Source organism: Mauremys mutica, chromosome 6, assembly GCF_020497125.1.
Source record: "Mauremys mutica isolate MM-2020 ecotype Southern chromosome 6, ASM2049712v1, whole genome shotgun sequence".
In the NCBI taxonomy this organism is placed as follows: Eukaryota; Metazoa; Chordata; order Testudines; family Geoemydidae; genus Mauremys; species Mauremys mutica.
In genome coordinates, this window is record NC_059077.1 from 99,045,663 (window position 1) to 99,067,115 (window position 21,453).

General features: G+C 46.2%; 1 protein-coding gene across 7 annotated transcripts in view; it reads left to right on the forward strand.

Annotated features, from left to right (window-relative positions):
* Positions 1-21,453, forward strand: part of MLLT3 (MLLT3 super elongation complex subunit) — a 255,214-nt gene that overhangs the window by 113,370 nt on the left and 120,391 nt on the right. Inside the window, exon 1 of one of the 7 annotated variants that reach the window (XM_045022453.1) lies at positions 5,178-5,365. The exons of the other annotated variants lie outside the window; for them this stretch is intronic. Coding sequence (XP_044878388.1) covers positions 5,284-5,365 — 82 coding nt within the window. The 5' untranslated portion in view covers positions 5,178-5,283. Of the gene's footprint in view, positions 1-5,177; positions 5,366-21,453 lie in introns of those variants that run through there. 7 annotated transcript variants of the gene reach the window in all.

Here is a 21,453-nt window from a genome sequence, read left to right on the forward strand (position 1 = left end):
CTCATCCTCACCCCCACACTCCGCTTCCCCACCTCAGCCCGGGGCCCCCTCCCACACTCTGAACTCATTTCTGGCCTCACCCGCTCCTGCACCCCAACCCAAATTTTGTGAGCATTCATGGCCCACCATATAATTTCTATTCCCAGATGTTGCTCTCGGGCCAAAAAGTTTGCCCACCAGTGGGGTAAAGATATTTGCATTGATATTGCAAACGGGGAGAGATTCCTTTAAGTTACATAAGAACATGAGAATGACATTACTGGGTCAGACCGATGGTCTATCTAGCCCAATATCCTGTCTTCTGATAATGGCCAGTGCCAAATGCGTCAGAGGGAATGAACAGAACAGGGCGATTTATTGACTGGTCCAGTCCCAGCTTCTAGCAGTCAGAGGTTTAGGCATACCCAGAAGGTGGGGTTGTGTCCCTTACCTTCTCAGCTAATAGCCATTGATGGACCTATCCTCCATGAACTTATCTAATTCTTTTTGGAACAGATTATAGTTTTGAGCTTCACAATATCCCCTGGCAATGAGTTCTACAGGTTGACTCTGCATTGTGTGAAGAAGTACTACTTCCTTTTGTTTGTTTAAATCTGCTGCCTGTTAAGTTCATTGGGTGACCCCTGGGTCTTGTATTTATCTAAAGGGATAAATAACACTTCTCTATTAACCTCCACCTATTCATAATTTTATAGATCTGTATCATATCCCTTCTTAATTGTGTCTTCTCCAAGCTGAGCAGTCCCAGTCTTTTAAATCTCTCCTCATATGGATGCTGTTCCATACCCCTAATGACTTTTATTGCCCTTCCCCATACTTTCTCTGATTCTATTATATCTTTTTTCAAATGGGGGGACCAGAACTGCATGCAGTATTCAAGGTGTCGGCGTACCATGGATTTATATAGTATCATGATATTTTCTGTCTTATCTATCCCTTTCCTAATGGTTCCTAATATCGTTAGCTTTTTTGACTGCTGCTGCACATTGAGCAGATGTTTTCAGAGAGCTATCCACAATGACTCCAAGATGTCTCTCTTGAGTGGTAACAGCTCATTTAGAACCCATCATTTTGTATGCATAGCTGGGATTATGTTATCCAATGTGCATTACTTTGCATTTATCAACATTGAATTTCATCTGCCATTTTGTTGCCAAGTCACCCAGTTTTGTGAAATCCCTTTGTAACTCTTCACAGTTGGCTTTGGGTTTAACTGTCTTGAGCAGGGGTCGGCAACCTTTCAGAAGTGCTGTGCCGAGTCTTCATTTATTCACTCTAATTTAAGGTTTCGCGTGCCAGTAATACTTCTAAAAATGTTAAAATGTCTCTTTCTACAAGTCTATAATATATAACTAAACTATTGTTGTATGTAGAGTAAATAAGGTTTTTAAAATGTTTAATTTTAAATGAAACTTCTTAAATTAAAATACAGAGCCCCCTGGACCAGTGGCCAGGACCCGGGCAGTGTGAGTGCCACTGAAAATCAGCTTGCGTGCCGCCTTCGGTACATGTGCCATAGGTTGCCTACCCCTGATCTTGAGTAATATAGTACTGTCTGCAAACTTTGTGACCTCACGGTTTATCCCTCTTCCCAGATCATTTATGAATAATTGAAGAGCACAGGTCCCACTGCAGATCCTTAGGGGACCTCTCTATTTACCTCTCTACTGTGGAAACTTACCACTTTTTCCTACCCTTTGTTTCCTATCTACAGAAAACCTTAACAGATGCTCTGCCGCTGTAAGCTCTCTAGTGTAGCCATAGCCACAGTTTTCTTTCTCACCCAACAGGAGCAATAACAAATATGTTGCAGGGTTAATTATGTCCATGCAGCTGTGCTGATGGCTAATAGGGATGCAACTGAGAGTAGAATTTGGCTTGTTGTATTTTTAAGGAATGCCAAACATAAAATCATGCTTCCGAATAGTTTTTATCTACTGTTCATACAAGTAGCACCTAAGATTACTATAACTGAAAGAGGCTCGCGGGGAGGGAATGTATCTTTGTGTAGTTCTTCAGTTTTATTACTATGTTAATTTGACAGTAACTTGTATATTGCTAATTTCACTGTTTCTCTTGTATAGTCAGTTATTTTCTTCTGTGCCTGTGGGTTTTAACAGAGTGAAAAGAAAGAGGGGGGAAAAATTGGAAAAAATGATTCTAAAACTACATACATTGGTGGGGCCAAAGGGCAAGTTGTAGAACGTGAAGCTACTTTTGAAATCCCATTTGTTTAAAAAATGGAGTTAAAACTATTGTTCTTTTGTTTTTGTGATGAAGCATGAGCCAGAAAGAACCCATATTGCCTTTGAAACCCTAGTTTGAGTATGAAGGACTGGAAGTTAGAAAAAATGTATTTGTGTACTGAACAAATTTTTATGTACATATTATAGACACATGTTATAGAACCCCACAGTGGCATTTTGCAGTTACTTCAGAGCCAAACCAGAATATTAAAGCCTTTTAACAGATGGGTAGGATTGAAATGTACGTATTACTTAAAAAGAGAGAAAAGAGAGAGAAAGGTGATCAATGGGATGAGGGATGAGAGAGGTGTGATCTAGTCAGGATCACCAGAGTCCTATTCCTAGCTCTGACTCCTCCCTATGGTTCCTAGGAGGAATTTGTTTGTTAATTTCTTAAATATCATTCCAGTTTTACAGATGGAGAAAATTCAGAGCTTTGGAGCTGTGTTATGGCTCTGCTCCAGCTCCAGGCAAAAACCTGCAGCTCTACTGCTCCGGAGCTGCTCCGCGCTCCAGCTCCAGGCTCCACTCCAAAGCCCTGGGAGAAATAGAGGCAGAGAAATTATCTACTACACAGGGATGTTGAAGGTTGGACTTTGGAAATAAACAACACTGTATACTGAGAACCAGATTTCCAAAGGTGCTGAGCACCCGCATCGCCCACTGAATTCAGTCAGAGGCACAGTTGCTCAGCACCTCTTAGAATCAGACATTATAAGTGCAAAGGTTTACAGTTGTGGTGGATGACCTCTGTTACAGTAGAGGAGAGTATTAAAGTGACACCAACTGAAATATACCATTTTAAAATTATGTATATTTTAAAACTCTGTCCCATGAAAAACTTCTCTATCTTCTAACTTTTTTTCATTTTGCTCCCAAAATGTGCTGTCTTGCTTGTGTTTTTTCAGACACTTGTAATTGACAACCTGTAGTCTGGGAGTAAAATCTCATTACATAGAAAGGTAAGGGAGGCACCATTTGATTTGTAAAAATCTACAGAATCATAATTTCAGTGGTGTCACCCTCTGTGCTATGGCAGGAGGGACTTGCTGCCCTCCCAGCTCCAGGTCCATGAGTTGGTGGCAATGTTGATACATTGTTGTTGGAAATGGGTTGAGTTGGATATCATTTGAAAGCCCTTTCTCCCACGAACTCGATACCATACAAAACAATTATGTAGATATATATTTGGTAAAATATTTAAAAGTCAGTGTTGTGGTTTGTTTGTTTTTTTAAACTATTCTTAACACAGGGATGCACTGCTTACATAAAAAAGACATTGATCCTGGCTAATCCTAGGGAAGTTAACTTTGATATGTATGACTGAAAACATTTATTCACCAGTCACTTCCATCTAAGGCACCACTGCTAAACATGATACTGATCTTCATCCATGCAGTACTCGCACATTTCCGTACAAGGCAGGCTGTTAGCCAAACATCTGCAGGGTAAGGAGCAGCTGGTCTTTGCATATGAGCATTTGATTAGCTGAAGGATTGAATACCGAGCACATGGTATTTCACACACAACTGGTGTGATCACTCCTCTTCCAAGGCCTGTCCATGCCTGTTAGGGAAGGGGGGAGGGGTTGGATGTGCTCGATCATCCTGGAGCCATTCCATTGCTTGATAATTAGCCTTTCTGATAGCAAGTACAGTAACTCCTCACTTAAAGTCATCCCGGGTTAACGTTGTTTCGTTGTTACGTTGCTGATCAATTGAGGAACATGCTTGTTTAAAGTTGTGCAATGCTCCCTTCTAACGTCGTTTGGCAGCCACCTGCTTTGTCCACTGCTTGCAGGAAGAGCAGCAGCCTGGTGGAGCTATCTGGTGGGGGCTTGGAACCAGGGTGGACTGACAGCCCCCCATCAGCTCCCCGCTCCTCTAAGTTCCCTGTGTAGCAGCTGCCCAGCAGGCTAGCAATTGCAGCTATCCCTCCCCCCACTGCCATGTGCTGCTCCTGCCCTCTGCCTTGGAGCTGCTCCCCAAAACTCCTGCTTGCTGGAATGGGGGGGTAGAAAGTGGGGGGCTAATGTCAGGGTGTCCCCCTCCCCCCTGCTTCTGTACCCCGCTTACCCCATCTTCCATAGAGAACGGGACACAGGACAGAGGGAGCTTCCAGGCAGCAGCAGCTGCAGTCTGGTCTCAGCTTGCTGATCTAATTAACAAGGCAGTGTACTTCTGACCCCACTCTTCATACTTAAAGGGGAAATGTGCATATCTCTCTCTCACACACACAGGGTGCGTGTCTTTGCCCTTCCTCCTTTCCTGCTGCCTTGTACAGTAGAGTGTGAGAGAGAACCCTTGAGGGCTCAGCCAATTGCTAGTTCATCATTTAGCAGTAAGGCATTCCCTGGGAAATAGCCCACCCTCTGACTTCACCACCTCAACCAAGCTTCACAATCATCATTGCTGTGTACCAGTATTAAATTGTTTGTTTAAAACTTATACTCTGTGTATGTATAAAAATAATATGTGTGTGTGTGTGTATGTGTATATAGTCTTTTGTCTGGTGAAAAAAATTTCCCTGGAACCTAACCCCCTTTATTTACATTAATTCTTATGGGGAAATTGGATTTGCTTAACATCGTTTCGCTTAAAGTTGCATTTTTCAGGAACATAACTGCAATGTTAAGTGGGGAGTTACTGTATAAATGCACCCTTGTCAGTGGCAATTTTTCTCCATTTGTCTGCTTCTTGGAAAACATCCACCAATGTAGCTCTGCAAGTGTCATAATGTTGGTCTTCAAATGGTAAACTCGGCATATGAACACCTCCAGTACATTTGTAACCTTATCAGTGACTGTCTCCGCCATTCTTAGTACAATACTTCCAGAGTGAGGAGAGAGTCTTCAGAGGCTGAATCAAATTCCTCCCCATAAGATAATGTGGTCTTTTCAGCCAACTTTCCAGGAGTGTGTTATCCTGAAAAGGCATGAAAACCTTGCAGTGCAGTTGATGGATAAGAACACATCTCTGAGGATATAATTTTAGTGTCAAACTCCTCATGGGAATGACGAAGAAACTCCACTGAACGTATGAGGCAGCAGCTTCATCATGCCATGAGACTGCAGAATTCTTCAAGCAATTCTTTGGATCCTGGAGCATTTTTACTGCAAGGTATGTGGTTAACTCATCCTATGTCTACATATGAGATGGTAGCTTCTTCACTGTCACACTGGAGATGTTTTTGCATTTAATGATTTTCTATTGGACAGGAACAAAACCATGGAGTCTCTCTTTCCGGTAAAATTTTTTAATTGATTCCTCTGCATATATGTCAGACATGAGGTGAACTTTTTCCTAGGTCTAGTATTTTCTTCTTCGAGTGCTTGCTTATCTAGGTTCCATTGTAGTTGTGTGTGTGTGTTCACGTGTGTGGCCATCGGGGACTTTTGCCTTAACGGTACCCGTAGTACTGGCTGTGGCACCCTCTGGAGTGCCGTGCTCATGGAGCGGTATATCAGGTACTGCTGGCCCTCCACCCTCTCAGTTCCTTCTTACGGCCCATGGTGGTCAGTTGGAGTGCCTCTGTCCCTTGCTTTGCAAGTGGTCAGCAGTTTCTCCTCTAGTTTAGCCTTGTGCTTTACCTGTAAATAGTTTTAATCCTTATTAAGTACCCCTTAAGTGTTTAGTTAGATAGTGTCCCAGTGGGGACTTTGACCATGGCGGGGCATGCCCTTCTCTCTGGGTTTGAAGCCCTGCTCATTGTGTAACAGGCCTATGCCTGTTAGTGATCCGCACAAGAGTTGTCTACAGTACCTCGGGGAAACCAATATAAAGGAGCGTTGTTGCATCTGCCAGAGCTTTTGTTCGCGGATACAAAGAGAGCATGACATATGCCTCGGGACACTCCTGATGCAGGTTGCCCTGTGCCCAGCTTCAGAGCCGGTGTGGCCTGAAAATTCCCCCGCATCCAATACCGTACGCAGAAAAGGAAGGAGCTATGTTTCCCCATCAGGGCAAGCCCACTGGCAAAGCCTCGCACAAGTCAGGCAAGCACCAAAGGTCTTCGGAGCCAAGACAGAGCCCTACGTCACCACATTCTTGATCTCCACACTGACCAAGGTCTCTGACCTCTTGTTACAAGCTGTTAGAACTGTGCTTCTGATCCCCCTTGTCACACCAAAGCTTGCCCAGGTGTCGTCGATCTCCCTGGCACTGGTCCTTGTCCCGCTGTCAGTTGTCATCGCCGAGACCTGGAGGGCACTCCCCGGTGTGGGGCCGCTCCTCCTACTGCTGTCACCAGTCAGACCGTTCCCATCACTGGTCTCCAGCAGCGGCGGTGAGCTGTCAGACTGAAGCCTCCACAGCCCTGCCCTGGTCACCGGAGGGGAATGACTTCTCGGGCTCAGAAGCACAATTCAGCCCCTCACCCAGACAGCATGATTGCGCTCTGGAGGGCGTGTCAGTGGCTTCGGCACCGGTCTGGCAGCAGAGCCAGTGGCCAACCCAATGGCTGTATTGGAATGCATGGGGATTTCCTGTCATGCCCGTGCCCCACTCCCGCCAGCCCTCGGTCGCCACATCAGACAGACTACAGGCAGCACCCCTAGTACCTTTAGCATCAACCTCGGTGAAGGATGTCCTGGCGACCGCCTTGAGTGAGGAGCCGGTACCCACCCCAGGGCCGCCCTGCCTGGCGGGTGAGGACACCTCCGGTCCTCCCCTGGTCGTCCATTCATCTTTCTCCTCCCTGGATGAGGTGGTGGCAGGGCCTTCTAGAGCTAGCCCACTGGACAATTTCAGTGAAATTCCCTGCTCTACAGGGTTGTGGCTAAATTGGGCCTCAAGGCAGTAGTTTTTTTGTCTCTCTGGGTCCTCACCCCTCCTTCTAAATGGAAAAGCACCAGGTTTAAGATGGATTCCAGCATCCTGTGACATGGTCACATGTCCTGTGAGACCTCATTCTTCCAGGGCTGGCTGCCACGTAGCCAGGGAGGTTTGTAAGTAAACAGAGCCATTTAGAACAAATTGTCCTAGTTAATGGGAGCCATCAAGCTTCCAAACCACAATTAATTGCCCACACTTCGCATAATTACAATAGGACTTCAGAGTTATACTTCATATTCCTAGTTTCAGATACAAGAATGATACATTCATACAAATAGGATGAACACACTCAGTAGATTATAAGCTTTGTAATGATACCTTACAAAAGCATATAAAGGATATTCCAGTTACATTATATTCACTCATTAGCATATTTCCATAAAAGATATGGAGTGCAACGTCACAGGTTCACTCAGTAGTGACGCACCAGTCAACTGCCCAGATCCATCCCGCCACTTCCTCAACTGCCTGTTCCTTTACTGCTCGGCCTGATCATGGGTTACTGCAGACCGTTGGGTCCTGGACATAGTGGCTCAGGGCTACACTCTGCAATTTTTGGCCTCCTTCCCATCTCTCCTTTCCTGTCCCTCTTCAGGGCCCCTTCTCACAAGCAGCTCCTCATTCAGGAGGTCGAGAACCTCCTACATCTGCGGGCTGTGGAGGAGGTTCCTTGGGATATGCAAGGAAGAGGATTCTGTGCCTGCTACTTCCTAATCCCAAAGGCAAAAGGGTGGCTCAGACCCATCCTGGACCTGTGGGGCCTCAACAATTCTCTCATGAAGTTTAAGTTCCGCAGGGTATCCCTGGCCTCCATCATCCCTTCCATATGTTGTTGGTGCAGCGCTCAATTTGATACACAGTCTCTCATGTGTGGGTGTCTTTTGGGTCAGTGCACCCACTTAACTTTACTTTCCATGTAACATTCTCACTACGAGAGACTACTTCTTACAGTTTCTCACTAGTCTTGTGTGTTGCGACTATGCTTAATGGATGTCTTCTGGCTTACCACAAAAGAAGCAGGTGTTCTTCTCGTACCATTGGACCTAATATAAAGCAAGTCTTGACCACAGCAGGCACTTGTCAGGCATCTTCAACTTTTTCCTGATGCTTGACGTACTTGTCCAACCTTGCCAAATTCAGTTTGAGTGCACTTATAGCATGTAAAGTGACACTGAGCAATGTGTTTAACCAGGTCCTCCATGGTGCTATTCTCCAAAGATTCAGATACTATCTGGTATTCTTGGTCTTTCCATTGATGCCTAAAAATGATCAAGACCAAAGTAAAAATGACAATCTTGTAATGAAATTATGTTGGGATTGTAGTTAATTATGTTATGTAATGTATGTTATATAACTATGCACATACTTAGGGCCCTACCAAATTCACAGTCCATTTTGGTCAATTTCATGGTCAGGGGATTTCATGATTTCAGCTATTTAGATCTGAAATTTCAGGATGCTGTAATTGTAGTGGTCTTGACCCAAAAAGGAGTTGGGTGGGGGAGGGGTGTCGGTGTCACAAGATTATTGTAGTGAGGATTGTGGTATTGCCATCCTTACTTCTGTGCTGCTGTTAGCAGCAATGCTGCCTTCAGAGCTGAGTGGCCAGCAGCAGCTGCTGGGCAGTAGCCCAGCTCTGAAGGCAGCACTGCTGCCAACAGCAGCAGCACAGAAGTAAGGTGGCACGGTATGGTATTTCCACCCTTACTGCTGCGCTGCTGCTGGCAAGGCGCTGCCTTCTGAGCTGGGCACCCGGCCTGCAGCCGCCGCTCTCTGGCCACACAGCTCTGAAGGCAGCACAGAAATAAGGGTGGCAATACCGCGGCCTCCCTAAAATAACCTTGTGACCTCCCCTGCAATCCCTTTTGGGTCAGGACCCCCAATTTGAGAAACACGGGTCTCCCCCGTGAAATCTGTATAGTATAGGCTAAAAGCACACAAAAGACCAGATGTCATGGGTGGAGACTAGATTTCACAGTCTGTGACACGTTTTTCATGGCCATGAATTTGGTAGGGCACTACACATACTGTTTGTGGATGGATTCTAGTAATTTCTGGCTGGATGTTAACATCTTAACCAGTGCCTCATTGCAACTCTTTTTGCATAACAAATAAAGCTGATAATCAATACCACTGAACCGCTTCTGTTTTGCTGCTGATGGCATATCAACTTGAAGTACTCCTTCCATTTACGTTACAGATTACTATTACAAAGAAATCAGGTATGATGTTCTGCGCTTTAACTGATAACACAGCACTGTCAAATTGTGGCTTTGAACTAACTTTGTGATGGCTGCATGTTTGTCAAGCCTATGTTAATGTATAATTTAAAAACCCTGATTTTTATTTAAAGATTTTCTCAAATATACATCTACATAATTGTTATAGGTTTATCAGGTTGGTACCATTGTGTTCATGGGAGAAAGGGCTTTCAAATGATACCCAGCTTGACCCATTTTTGGCTATTGTATTGTCAAAACTTCCACCAACCAGAGGGCACTGGAGCTGGGTGCGAGGGGGGCAATGAGTCTTCTTTCCTCTCGCCCCCCCCCCGCCCCCCCGAGTGACACAATTGAAATTATGGTTCTTTAGGCTTTTAGTAATCACATGACACCTCCTTTCCCTTTCTATCATTAACTTGCTCACAGAATTGCATGTGCACCCAGACTACTGAGAATGTGCATGTGGTGCTTAACCTCCAAGCCGGAGGTGCTGCCACTTGTAGGGCTTACTCAGAAAGACAGAAGGAGCTGCCAGGGAAAATATAGCGATGATCAGGCTCAAAGCACCCCTCCTTGAGTCCAGAGAGGAGTAATTGGGATGCGAGCTTCCCACACTGACCCCATGCTCTGAGGTGGAGGAAGAAAAGGAAACTCATAGTAATCTGTGGGGTTGGGATGCCCCCAGTGGCCAATGAAATTCTCCCCTTCCCCTCTATACCCAAAAAGTTAAAACAATGGGAATCTAACATCTTTAGCCACATTCACTTCTCTAGTACTGCTACGTTCCCCACACGCTGGCCCTATAGAGTGAATGGGAGGAAGGGCACACGCTTGCAGAGCAGTGCATGAGCCTCTTGATATCACTAAGCTCGTGCGCGCATGTAGCAAGTATCAGGATGTGCCAGTGAACCCTCTCCATTTGCATGGACTTTGGCTTCTGAAAATGAATTGTAAAGCTTGAGAATGTTACAAACATCACTTGAAAAACAATTCCACACCAAAGTTTCCAAGATGTTGTTAGTAACAAAGCTGATGCGGGGAAATTACTTCTAAAAACATGATTTTTTTCCCCAAGTGGACTGTGCCCTTTAAACGTCCCATCCCTACTGCTGAGCTTGCTCCCAGAGCAGAGCAACAATGACAGTATTGAAACAACCACTTTCTAATTTTATATAACAAAAGAATAAAACTACATAGGATAAACTGTGGGATTGAAAGCAGTAAGAGATTAGGATACATGGAGAGAGCAGCTTTTCTTATTTCAACAAATCAGTCAGCTCTACTCACATATTTCAGGATGGAAATTCTGTTTTAGTAGGGAGCATTTATGATACAGTTTGACCCTCCTATTGTCTGTATTGCTTATTTCATCCCTGTAGTAATGTTGATGTCTTGATTACAAACCAGATCATTTCTGAAAGTGTGTCATAATCCCTGGAATTATGAATGCAGCAGTGATCCTAGCTAAATCAGAAAGGAAAACATTTGCTACACTGTTACCTAAGGTGATACCTTTTTGCTTTGTGTTTTGAATGTTCTGGTTTTTGAGGCTTTGAGCACTGCTGCCTTGTACTGTTGTCAGAACCTTGTAATGCAGCCTGTAAACGACAGTTAAATTGATACAATCGGGTCTTGTTGTTGGGTGAACAATTGCATGTGAATACAGATGGCAAAATTTCAACCATAACATCTCACTTATCCAGCCTGCCATTCTGAACCATACTTTGTAGCAGATGACTGTGCTTCATTAATATGCTCTAAACATTTTACAAGTGCAAAACAATTAAAATAACTACTGCCAATTACCCAAAACAATTAGTTTTGAATTACAGGAAGCAAGCTTCTTGAGTATGAGGTATTCTCTTCATAAAAAGTAAGAAAGATTTTGTTTAATGGTAAGTGATTAACTACTGCTTTAATTTTCAGTTAATCAGATTAGCTTTCTTGTAGATTTTGGCTATAGGCTGCTTCTGCATATTTTTTTTTCTGCATCTGTTTACGATATGCTGTATAAAACCGAGTCTAAAATGAAGTCAAGATAACTTTATTCTAAATGGATGATATTCACCATAATGGAGAAAGCCAGCACCAAGCCATAAGTGCCACTTGAGCCTCCTGAGTCAGATTCTCAACTGCTGTAAATTGTCATAGCTCCATTGTCTTCAATGGAACTATGACAGATTACACCATCTGAGGATTGGACCCCCATGTGCTTTTATGTGATATGGAGCCTTCTGTGGATTCTCTCCACTGGGCTGAATTTCAGTTTTGCAATATAAATATTGCACAATAAAGGACAAAAACTGAAATTTCCTGATCTACTGTGTAAAGCACTATATGATGTATCAAAAGTTAAACGAGCTCATTCACTTTTAGGAAAATACAGTTTGCCAGAAAGACTCTCTTGTAGCTGTGAGATGAGCTATGGACGGAGACTGGTAACTAGTTTTGCATTGGCACAAAATTGCCATCGTCTGATTTCTGTATTCAAACTAGTGACTATAGCGCAAGAGGATATTGTCATTAGAAATCTCCAGAACTATTCCATCCTGAATAGAGCACTAAAAATGTTGTAAAGATGGCATCTCGCTCTGAATAGAGCACTAAAAATGCTGAGACCTGGGTGTGGTGTATAAAAATGTGTACATACACATCTAGTTTCTGTGAACACATGTATATACGTGTTAGAGCCACTTTTCAGTGTTGCTATTTTATCTTATACAATTTGATTGCACATCTCTTGTTATTTTTTATGTCTTTCTTAAAGCCCAAGTTGCTGGAGTCAAGTGATTATTTGCCTTTTCTTAAACTAAATTTCTAGCCCTCATGTTGGGAGAAAAGCTGGAATACCTGAAGCAAGTGAAGCATCTATCTGTCTATATCTATATATAGAGAGAGATTTTAAAAATGTTTTGGGGGCCTAAACCATGATTTTTGAACAGTTCGGGTTGGCAGTGCTATTTCTATATTTAGGGTTGCGTTGAAAGTAGCCCTTGAAGTTGGTACAAAACTTCTTTCCTCTGTATGAATAATAGAGTGATTTCTCTCCAAAGTTACAGCACTTACTTTTAGAGAATGAAGTTTGTGTATTTTCAGGTGGATTGGTATTGTCATTTTTTAAATGACCCCTTTGCAGGGTGGGTTTTTTTGTGTGCGTTCTAATTTTTCTTATTTCTCTAGGAAATGCATTTGATTTTTGAGACTGGAAAACTGATAGATTCACTACTAGATTGTAGCAAAATCTGACAGTCTACTTTTGAACGTTGTTAATATTTTTATGTATTAGTCTTAACATTTTCTATCAAAGAGTATGTTGCAGTGATTGCTATCAATATTACATTGAGTATCATTTATCACCAAATGTTAGTCCAGAACCTGAGATTTCATTAAATTACATTTTAAAAAAAAGTTTTTACCGTGCTTGGTTGACAGCCTTGAAATGCAGACAAACCAATAAAGAAAAAAATTATATATTTGTTAACATTTGCTTTGTGTTATAATAGGACTTCAGAAACTGTGAAAGTGACTGGGAGGAACCACTCTGGGAGGTATTATGACCTAGTGCAATGGTCTCCAACATGGTGCCTGTGGGCGCCGTGAAGACCGTGTATTGGCCCGCGGGCAAGCATCCACCGAAATGCCTCCGAAAAGTGGCAATGTCAAGAGGCGTCGCCACCGAAAAGCAGCATCATAAAGAGATGTCGCCGCCAAAATGCTGCTGATTTTCGGCAGCATTTCGGCGGCGACGCCTCTTGACGTAGCTGCTTCTTGGCGGCATTTCGGCGGATGCTTGTCCGCCAGCCACGGTCCTCGGTGGCTTGTTGTCCGACTCCTACCAGACGAAAAAGGTTGGGGACCACTGACTTAGTGGATAGACTACTGGACTGAAACTCAAGAGACTTGTTTTTTTCCCTTCTGGCTCTGACTGGGTTGCCTTGGACAAGTCACATTAACTCTCCGTACCTCACTTTTCCCACCTGTAAAATGGGAATAATGATCTTGACCTCCCTTTGTAAGGTGCTTTGAGATCTACACATTTTTTCATTTTATTATTATTTTCTTGTCTTGAATAGTAGTAGCATGAAGTAGTCTCTCTCACTTCATGGTAACCTGAGCCATCAGTATGATAGTTTTCCACTTTTAGGATGATGTTTTATACTGGAGTATCCTGAAGTCCTTATCAAATATAGGTCAATTGTTTTTGTGCTTATCTCTCTTCTCCCTATAGTATTATACAATGCATGGTATGTACACCAGAAGAGGGTCTATATTTTAAACCAAGTGTTGGTTGAATTTGTAATGCTTAGGAATTGATATGTTTTGGAAAAGTTGGTATTGGTCCATTTATTTGTTCTTTTCTTTACATTGCATAATAAATTTATGTTGTTAAAAACTAATTGTGTTCCTGTGGGGCCTAGACATAGGCTCATGGCAGCTCTTTATGTAATGCAGTGGTAACTTAAAGTTAATATTCTTCAGTAGATTTTTCCTTCAGTCAGCTTTCTCAGATGAATAAGAGTTTTAGACTCAAAACTATTTTTGCTTATTATTTGATTACAAAATGTAAGGGTTTTTTTTTTTTAAGATTAGCTGGAGTTCAAGTCTTGGACTATGAATTTGATTGATCAATCAGAGACTATAACAGGTCAGGTTTCAGAGTGGTAGCCATGTTAGTCTGTATCAGCAAAAACAATGAGGAGTCCTTGTGGCACCTTAGAAACTAACACATTTATTTGAGCATAAGCTTTTGTGGGCTAAAACCCACTTCATCAGATGCATGGAGTGGAAAATACAGTAGGGTATAAATACAAAGCATATGAAAGGATGGGAGTTGCCTTACCAAGTGGGGGATTAGTGCCAACGAGCCAATTCAGTTAAGGTGGAAGTGGGCTATTCTCAACAGTTGACAAGAAGGGAGGAAAAATCACTTCTTCGAGTGCTTGTTCATGTCCATTCCAATCAGGTGTGTGTGCGCCCATGTGTACGTTGGTCAGAAGATTTTTCCCTTAGTGGCATCTGCCGGGTCAGCCTGGGTGCCCCCTAGAGTCGCGCCTTCATAGCACCTAATATAGAGCCCTGCCGACTCACCACTCTTTCAGTTTCTTCTTACCGCCAGTGACGGTGGCTGGAATGTCCCTTGGCTCTTGCTCAGCACGTTTCTTCTCCATTCCGTTGTATATAGTTAGTTATTTAGTAGTGTTCTAGTTAACAGTTTAGTATAGTATAGTGTTTGATGGGGATTCTCCCCCCACTCCGGCCCCAGCGCCGTGGCATGCTGTGGTCCCCGGGTTTCAAGAACTACGTGGCCTGCTCCAAGCGCATGACGAAAAGTGACCTGCACTGATCGTGTCTACAGTGCCTGGGGGAGACTCATCAGAAAGATCATTGTAAGATCTGCTACGAGGTCCGCCCGAGTACACTTAAAGAAAGGGAACAGTGGCTCAAGGTGATCCTCATGGAGGCAGCTCTATGCTCCCACGCCGACCGGGGCTCGAGAGACCCGACCCGTACGGCAGCATCCTTGACGCAGAGCGCCCTGGCGCTGTCAGTGAGTTCGGCGCCGAGGAAGGATTCCTCCAGGGACACTCAGCACTGGCATGGCTCCCCATGGGGCCTGTCTGACAGTAGGCACTGCTCCCTACCGCTGGTGCCTCAAAAGAAGAAAAAGCCGAACAACCGTTCTCCTTTGGCTAAACCATGAGATGCGTGACCCCAGGCGGGCCACTCCTCGGCATCTCCCTCTGGGGCTGTGTCAACTCCTGCCCGGGTGCTGCAGTTGAGTCCAGCCCCATCTCAATCACTGGCGCCTATGCAGCAGCTGCAGCTCCCGTCCACGCCGGCAGCGTATCAGGCCGCCAGAGATCTCCTCCACCTGACAGCACCGTTCTTCCCTGCCAGGGAGGAACCTTAGCACCGACGGAGCTGCGTCCTCTGGTGCACTCTAAAGGCAATCCGGCTATGATGTCAAGACACTCCCCTTTTCCTTGTCCATTGGTGCCTACCTGCTCCCCGAGCTCTCAACGTTCGAGGCATTGAGGATTGGCTCCACCGTGGTCTTCAGTGTCTGAGACCTTGGAGTCAGAGTCTGACTCCTATCGCTCGGGTAGGAGCAGAAGTCATAGAGTGAGGTCGCGTAGAGACAGAAGGGAGCATCAGGTGTGGCCTCCGCAGTGGCAGAACCCACCTCAGTGGCCCTTCTGGACCCCCTGGGCTTATCACTAGGGCCAGGGAGGAACCCAGGGCCCACGCTTAGCAACATCTTTGGTGGCCTCCGTCATGTTCGTACCACCTTCCTCTGCACATCTGCCCTCCATGCCTACGGTCCTGATGCCTTTGCCTCTGGCACCGTGCTCAGCTCCAACTTTGGCACCGGCCTTCACAGTGTCTATACACCCATCTCCCACGTCTGCACCGTTGTCGACTTTGATGCAGGCAACTATGGCTCCGGTACTGATGTCGGCACTGGGCCCCCTGACCCCGGCAGCTCCTGTGAGCGTGCCGACACAGCTCCCTCTGGTGAGACTAATGCCGATGCCTGTTACAATGCCTATGGCCCCGTCCCCGTCATCAGCACCACTTCCTCCAACACTGCCCCGGGAGTCACGTGACCCCTCCGGGGCAGATGGTAGGGAGCTTCCACTACCAGCACATGCTTCCTCCTCCTCATCACCAGACAAAGCATTGGCAGGGATGGCTATAGCTCCTGCATTACAGGACAACAGAGTCCTACAGCAGTTGCTCTGCAGGGCTGCGTAGGTCTGGACATCAAGGCTGAGGAGGTGGTAGAGGAGGCGGATCCCTTGGTGGACATCCTAGCACCCTTGGGACCTTCACGGGTAGCATTGCCCCTCATAAAGATGGTTGTGCACACCACTAAGACCCTGTGGCAGATGCCAGCATCCCTGCCACCTACTGCCAAACACAACGAGCGGCGGTATTTTGTGTCCTCCAGAGGTTTTGAGCATCTGTATTCCCACCCGCCTTCGGACTCACTGGTGATCAATGTGGCTAACCAGCAGGAGAGACAGGGTTTCCATGGTCCTTCCCCAAAGAATAGGGACGCTAAACGCCTAGATTTTGTGGGTAGAAAGGTCTACTCCACTGGTGGTTTGCAGCTCCATATAGCTAACCAACAGGCCATTGTGAGCAGGTACTCTTATAATACCTGTGCAGCAATGGCAAAGTTCATGGAGCTCTTCCCTTTGGATTCTTGGTTGGAGTTCGCCACCTTGGTGGAAGAAAGGAAATTAGTCTCCTGGGCCTCCTTGCAGGCAGTTTTAAACACTGCCACAAGAGTGATGATGGCAGGAGTGGCTATGCGCCGAAGGGCCTGGCTGCAAGTCTCAGGGTTGCCCTACGATGTCCAGCAAGCCATTCAGGACCTCCCGTTTGAGGGTGAGACTCTGTTTTCAGAGAAGACAAACAAACAGTTCCACAGCCTAAAAGACTGCCGTGCCACCCTCATATCCTTGGCCTTGTATACCCGTGACACACAGCAGAGACGTTTCTGCCCGCAACCTCCTCAAAGGTTCCAGCAGCAGAACTGCCAGGACAGCTCTCAGAGGAGGAACAGGAGCAGCAGGAGGGGGCAACAACCCTCCGCTAATCAAGGCCAACCCAAACTGCCCTCTGTCCCTAAACAGGCCTTTTGAAGGTGCAGTCAAGGATGGTACACCAGATCAGAGACTGGATCTACCCTGCCTTACATTTTCCTCCTGACTATCCCTCTTCTGCCGTGCCTGGTCCCATATAACCTCGGACTGCTGGGTGCTCCGCATGGTAGAGAGGGGATACTCCATCCAATTCTGTGCCCTCTTTCCCTTCCACCCCCCTTCCCCATCCGTCTTCAGGGACCCTTCTCATGAGCAACTTCTCCTTCAGGAGGTGCAGTCACTCCTAGCACTAGGGAGAAGTGGAGGAGGTTCCACTGGAGCACAGGGGCGAGGGTTTCTATTCCTGCTATTTCCTAATACCGAAGGCCAAAGTTTGTGAGGAAACTCAGGTTCTGCATGGTCTCCCTGACCTCCATTATTCCTTCGCTGGATCCAGCAGACTGGTATGCCGCCCTCGACTTGAAGGACGTGTATTTTCACATAGCAATCTCGCACAACCACAGAAAGTTCCTTAGGTTTGTGGTCAATGGTTCCCATTACCAATTCCCATTCAGCCTGTCAGCAGCACCTCGAGTATTCACCAAGTGCATGGCAGTTGTTGCCGCCCTTCTGCTGAGACACCAGGTACAGGTGTTTCCATACCTTGACGACTGGCTGATCAAAGGCTCCTCCAGGGCTCAGGTGGAAGCTCAGGAGGCATGTATCAGAGTCACCTTTGAGAATCTGGGCCTGCTACTGAACAAAGCCAAATTGATTCTGTCCCCAGTCCAGAGGATAGAGTTCATAGGGCTGGTACTGGACTCAACTCAAGCCAGAGCATTCCTCTCGCAGGCGAGATTCCAGGCCCTCAACACCATGATCCAGGGACTCATGCAGTTTCCCACCACCACTGCGAGAAATTGCCTGAAGCTTCTCGGGCACATGGCAGCATGTACATATGTGGTACGACACGCCACACTCAGGCTTCGGCTGCTTCAGTCGTGGCTTGCATCAGTGTACAGACCTGCCAGGGGCAGCTTGGACAGGATTGTGACCCTGCCTCGTCCTATCCTGGACATTCAGCAGGTGTGCTTAGGAGTTCCCTTTGCCACCCCACAGCCATACCTAGTGCTGGTGATGGACACGTCAGATTTGGGATGGGGAGCTCATCTGGGGGACCACAGGACTCAGGGCCTCTGGTCGCAGACAGATCTGTGTCTTCATATTAATGTCAGGGAGCTCAGGGCGGTCCGCCTAGCATGTCAGTCATTCCACCCTTATCTAGCAGGTCGATGTGTATCGGTCATGACAGACAATACGACTGCGATGTTTTATATCAACTAACAGGGGGGTGCATGCTCCTCTCCCCTGTTCCAGGAAGCCTTCAGGCTCTGGGACTTTTGTATAGAACACTCAGTCGATCTACAGGTGTCGTACCTTCCTGGGGTCCAGAACGAGCTGGCGGACCGCCTCAGCAGGTCGTTTCACAGCCACAAGTGGTCCCTTCCCCCAGACGTCGCACATTCGGTGTTCCAGAGATTGGGCTGTCCCCTGATCAACCTCTTTGCCACGCGACGCAACAGGAAGTGTCAGCAGTTCTGCTCCTTCCAGAATCACAGTCCAGACTTCACAGCGGACGCATTCCTCCTCCATTGCGGGGGGACCGCTTCTATACACCTTCCCGCCCATACCGCTCGTCCACCAGGTCCTGCTCAGGTCCTCATAGCACTGGCCTGGCCCTTCCAGCATTGGTACACGTCTCTCCTAGACATGTCCATGGGAGCCCTGATTACCTTGCTGCTCTTCCCAGACCACCTTACTCAGGATTATGGGCATCTCCAGCACCCGAACCTGCAGTCACTGCATTTCACAGCGTGGAGGCTCTATGTCTGAATACGTTCAAGCTCTCCTGTTCAGAACAAGTCAGACGGGTCCTTCTTGGCTGTAGGAAGCTCTCCACTAGGGCCACATACCTGGCCAAGTTGAATAGATTTTCAGTCAGGTCAGCACAGTGTGACTTGCCCCCGGCGCTAGCCTCAGTGCCCCAGATTTTGGGTTATCTTCTCCACTTGAAGCAAGAAGATCTCTCCTTGTCTTCTATAAGAGTGCACCTGGCTGCCATCTCGGCTTTCCATCCAGGGGTACAAGGCTGTTCAGTTTTCGCTAACCCTCTGGTCAGTGGTTTCTTGAAGGGCCTTGACAGGTTGTACCCACACGTCCACCAACCGGTTCCTACTTGGGACCTCAACTTGGTCTCCTCTAGGCTCATGGGGCATCCCTTTGAGCCTTTAGCACCATGCTCCCTGCTCTACCTTTCTTACAAGGTCGCATTTCTGGTGGCAATAACTTCAGCCCAGGGGGTGTCTGAGCTCAGGGCTGTAATGTCAGAGCCTCCCTACACCATATTTTTTTAAGGACAAGGTTCAACTCAGACCCCATCCGGCCTTCCTCCTGAAGGCTGTGTTTCAGTTCTACGTCAACCAGGACATTTTCCTCCCAGTTTTCTACCCTAAACCTCATTCAAGTAGCAGGGAGCAGAGGCTCTACACACTCAACGTCCGCAGAGCACTGACGTTTTACAGTGAGAGGACGAAACCATTCAGGAAGCTGGTACAGCTCTTTGTGGCAGTAGTGGACATGATGCAGGGTCAGTCTATTTCGACCCAGCGCATTTCATCATGGATTGTGGCCTGCATTGCTGAGTGCTACAGTCTAGCAGGGATTCCAGCGCCCCTGATAATGGCACACTCTACAAGGGTGCAAGCTTCATCAACAGCATTCCTAGCTCAAGTCTCCACCCAGAAAATCTGCAGGGCGGTGACGTGGTCATCCAAACACACTTTCGCTTATGCGATTATTAGGCAGGCCAGAGATTATGCAGCCTTTGGTAAAGCAGTACTCCAATCAGTGGACAGCTCCGACCCCACCTTCTAGATTTGGCTTGGGAGTAACCTGATTGGAATCGACATGAACAAGCACTTGAAGAAGAAAAAAATGGTTGCTCACCTTTTCGTAACTGTTGTTCTTCGAGATGTGTTGTTCATGTCCATTCCAATACCCACCCTTCTACCCCTCTGTCAGAAGAGCTGGCAAAAAGGAACTGAAGGGGTGGTGAGTCGACAGAGCTATATATTAGGCGCCATGAGGGCGCGACTCCAGAGGACGCCCAGCCTGACCTGATGGATGCTGCTAAGGGAAAAATCTTCCAAACAACTTGCACGTGCGCACACACACACCTGATTGGAATTGACATGAACAACGCATCTCGAACAACAGTTACGAAAGGTGAGTAACCGGGCTTTTTTGTAGTGCTAATGAGTTCAGTGTAATCAAAGTGGCCCATTTCAAACAGTTGACAAGAAAGTGTGAGTATCAGCAGGGGAGGGAAATAAGTTTTTGTAGTGACCAATCCACTCCCAGTCTTTATTCAGGCCTAATAAATTTCCCGTTTATTCAGGCCTAATAATTTCCCGTTTGCAAATTAATTCCAGTTCTGCTGTTTCTCATTGGAGTCTGTTTTTGAAGTTTTTTTTGTTGAAGAATTGCCACTTTTAAGTCTGTTATTGAGTATCCAGGGAGATTGAAGTGTTCTCCTACTAGTTTTTTAATGTTATAATTCTTGATGTCAGTTTTGTGTCCATTTTTTTGCGTAGAGACTGTCCGGTTTGGCCAATGTACATGGCAGAGGGGCATTGCTGGCACATGGCATATATCACATTGGTAGATGTGCAGGTGAATGAGCCCCTGATGGTGTGTCTGATGTGGTTAGGTCCTATGATGGTATCCCTTTAATAGATATGCGGACAGAGTTGGCACGAGGGTTTGTTGCAGGGTTTGGTTCCTGGGTTAGTGTTTTTGTTGTGTGGTGTGTAGTTGCTAGTGAATATTTGCTTCAGGTTGGGGGACTGTCTGTAAGTGAGGACTGGCCTGTCTCCCAAGGTCTGTGAGAGTGAGGAATCTTCCTTCAGGATAGGTTGTAGATCCTTGATGATGTGCTGGAGAGGTTTTAGTTGGGGGCTGTAGTTGATGGCTAGTGGCGTTCTGTTACTTTCTTTGTTAGGCCTGTCCTGTAGTAGGTGATTTCTGGGTACCCTTCTGGCTCTGTCAATCTGTTTTTTCAGTTCACCAGGTGGGTATTGTAGTTTTAAGAATGCTTGATAGAGGGACTGGAGCAAATGCGGTTATAAACAATGGATCGTGTGATGTGGTCTGGGTGAAAGCTGGAGGCATGTAGGTAAGTATAGTGGTCAGTGGGTTTCCAGTATAGGGTGGTATTTATGTGACCTTTGCTTATTTGCACTGTAGTGTCTAAGAAGTGGATCTCTTGTGTGGACTGTTCCAGGCTGAGGTTGATGGTGGGATGGAAATTGTTGAAATCCTGGTGGAATTCCTCAAGGGCCTCCTTCCCATGGGTCCAGATGATGAAGATGTCCTCAATGTAGCACAAGTAGAGTAGGGGCACTAGGGGATGAGAGCTGAGGAAGTGTTGTTCTAAGTCAGCCATAAAAATGTTGGCATACTGTGGTGCCATGTGAGTACCTATAGGAGTCCTGCTGACTTG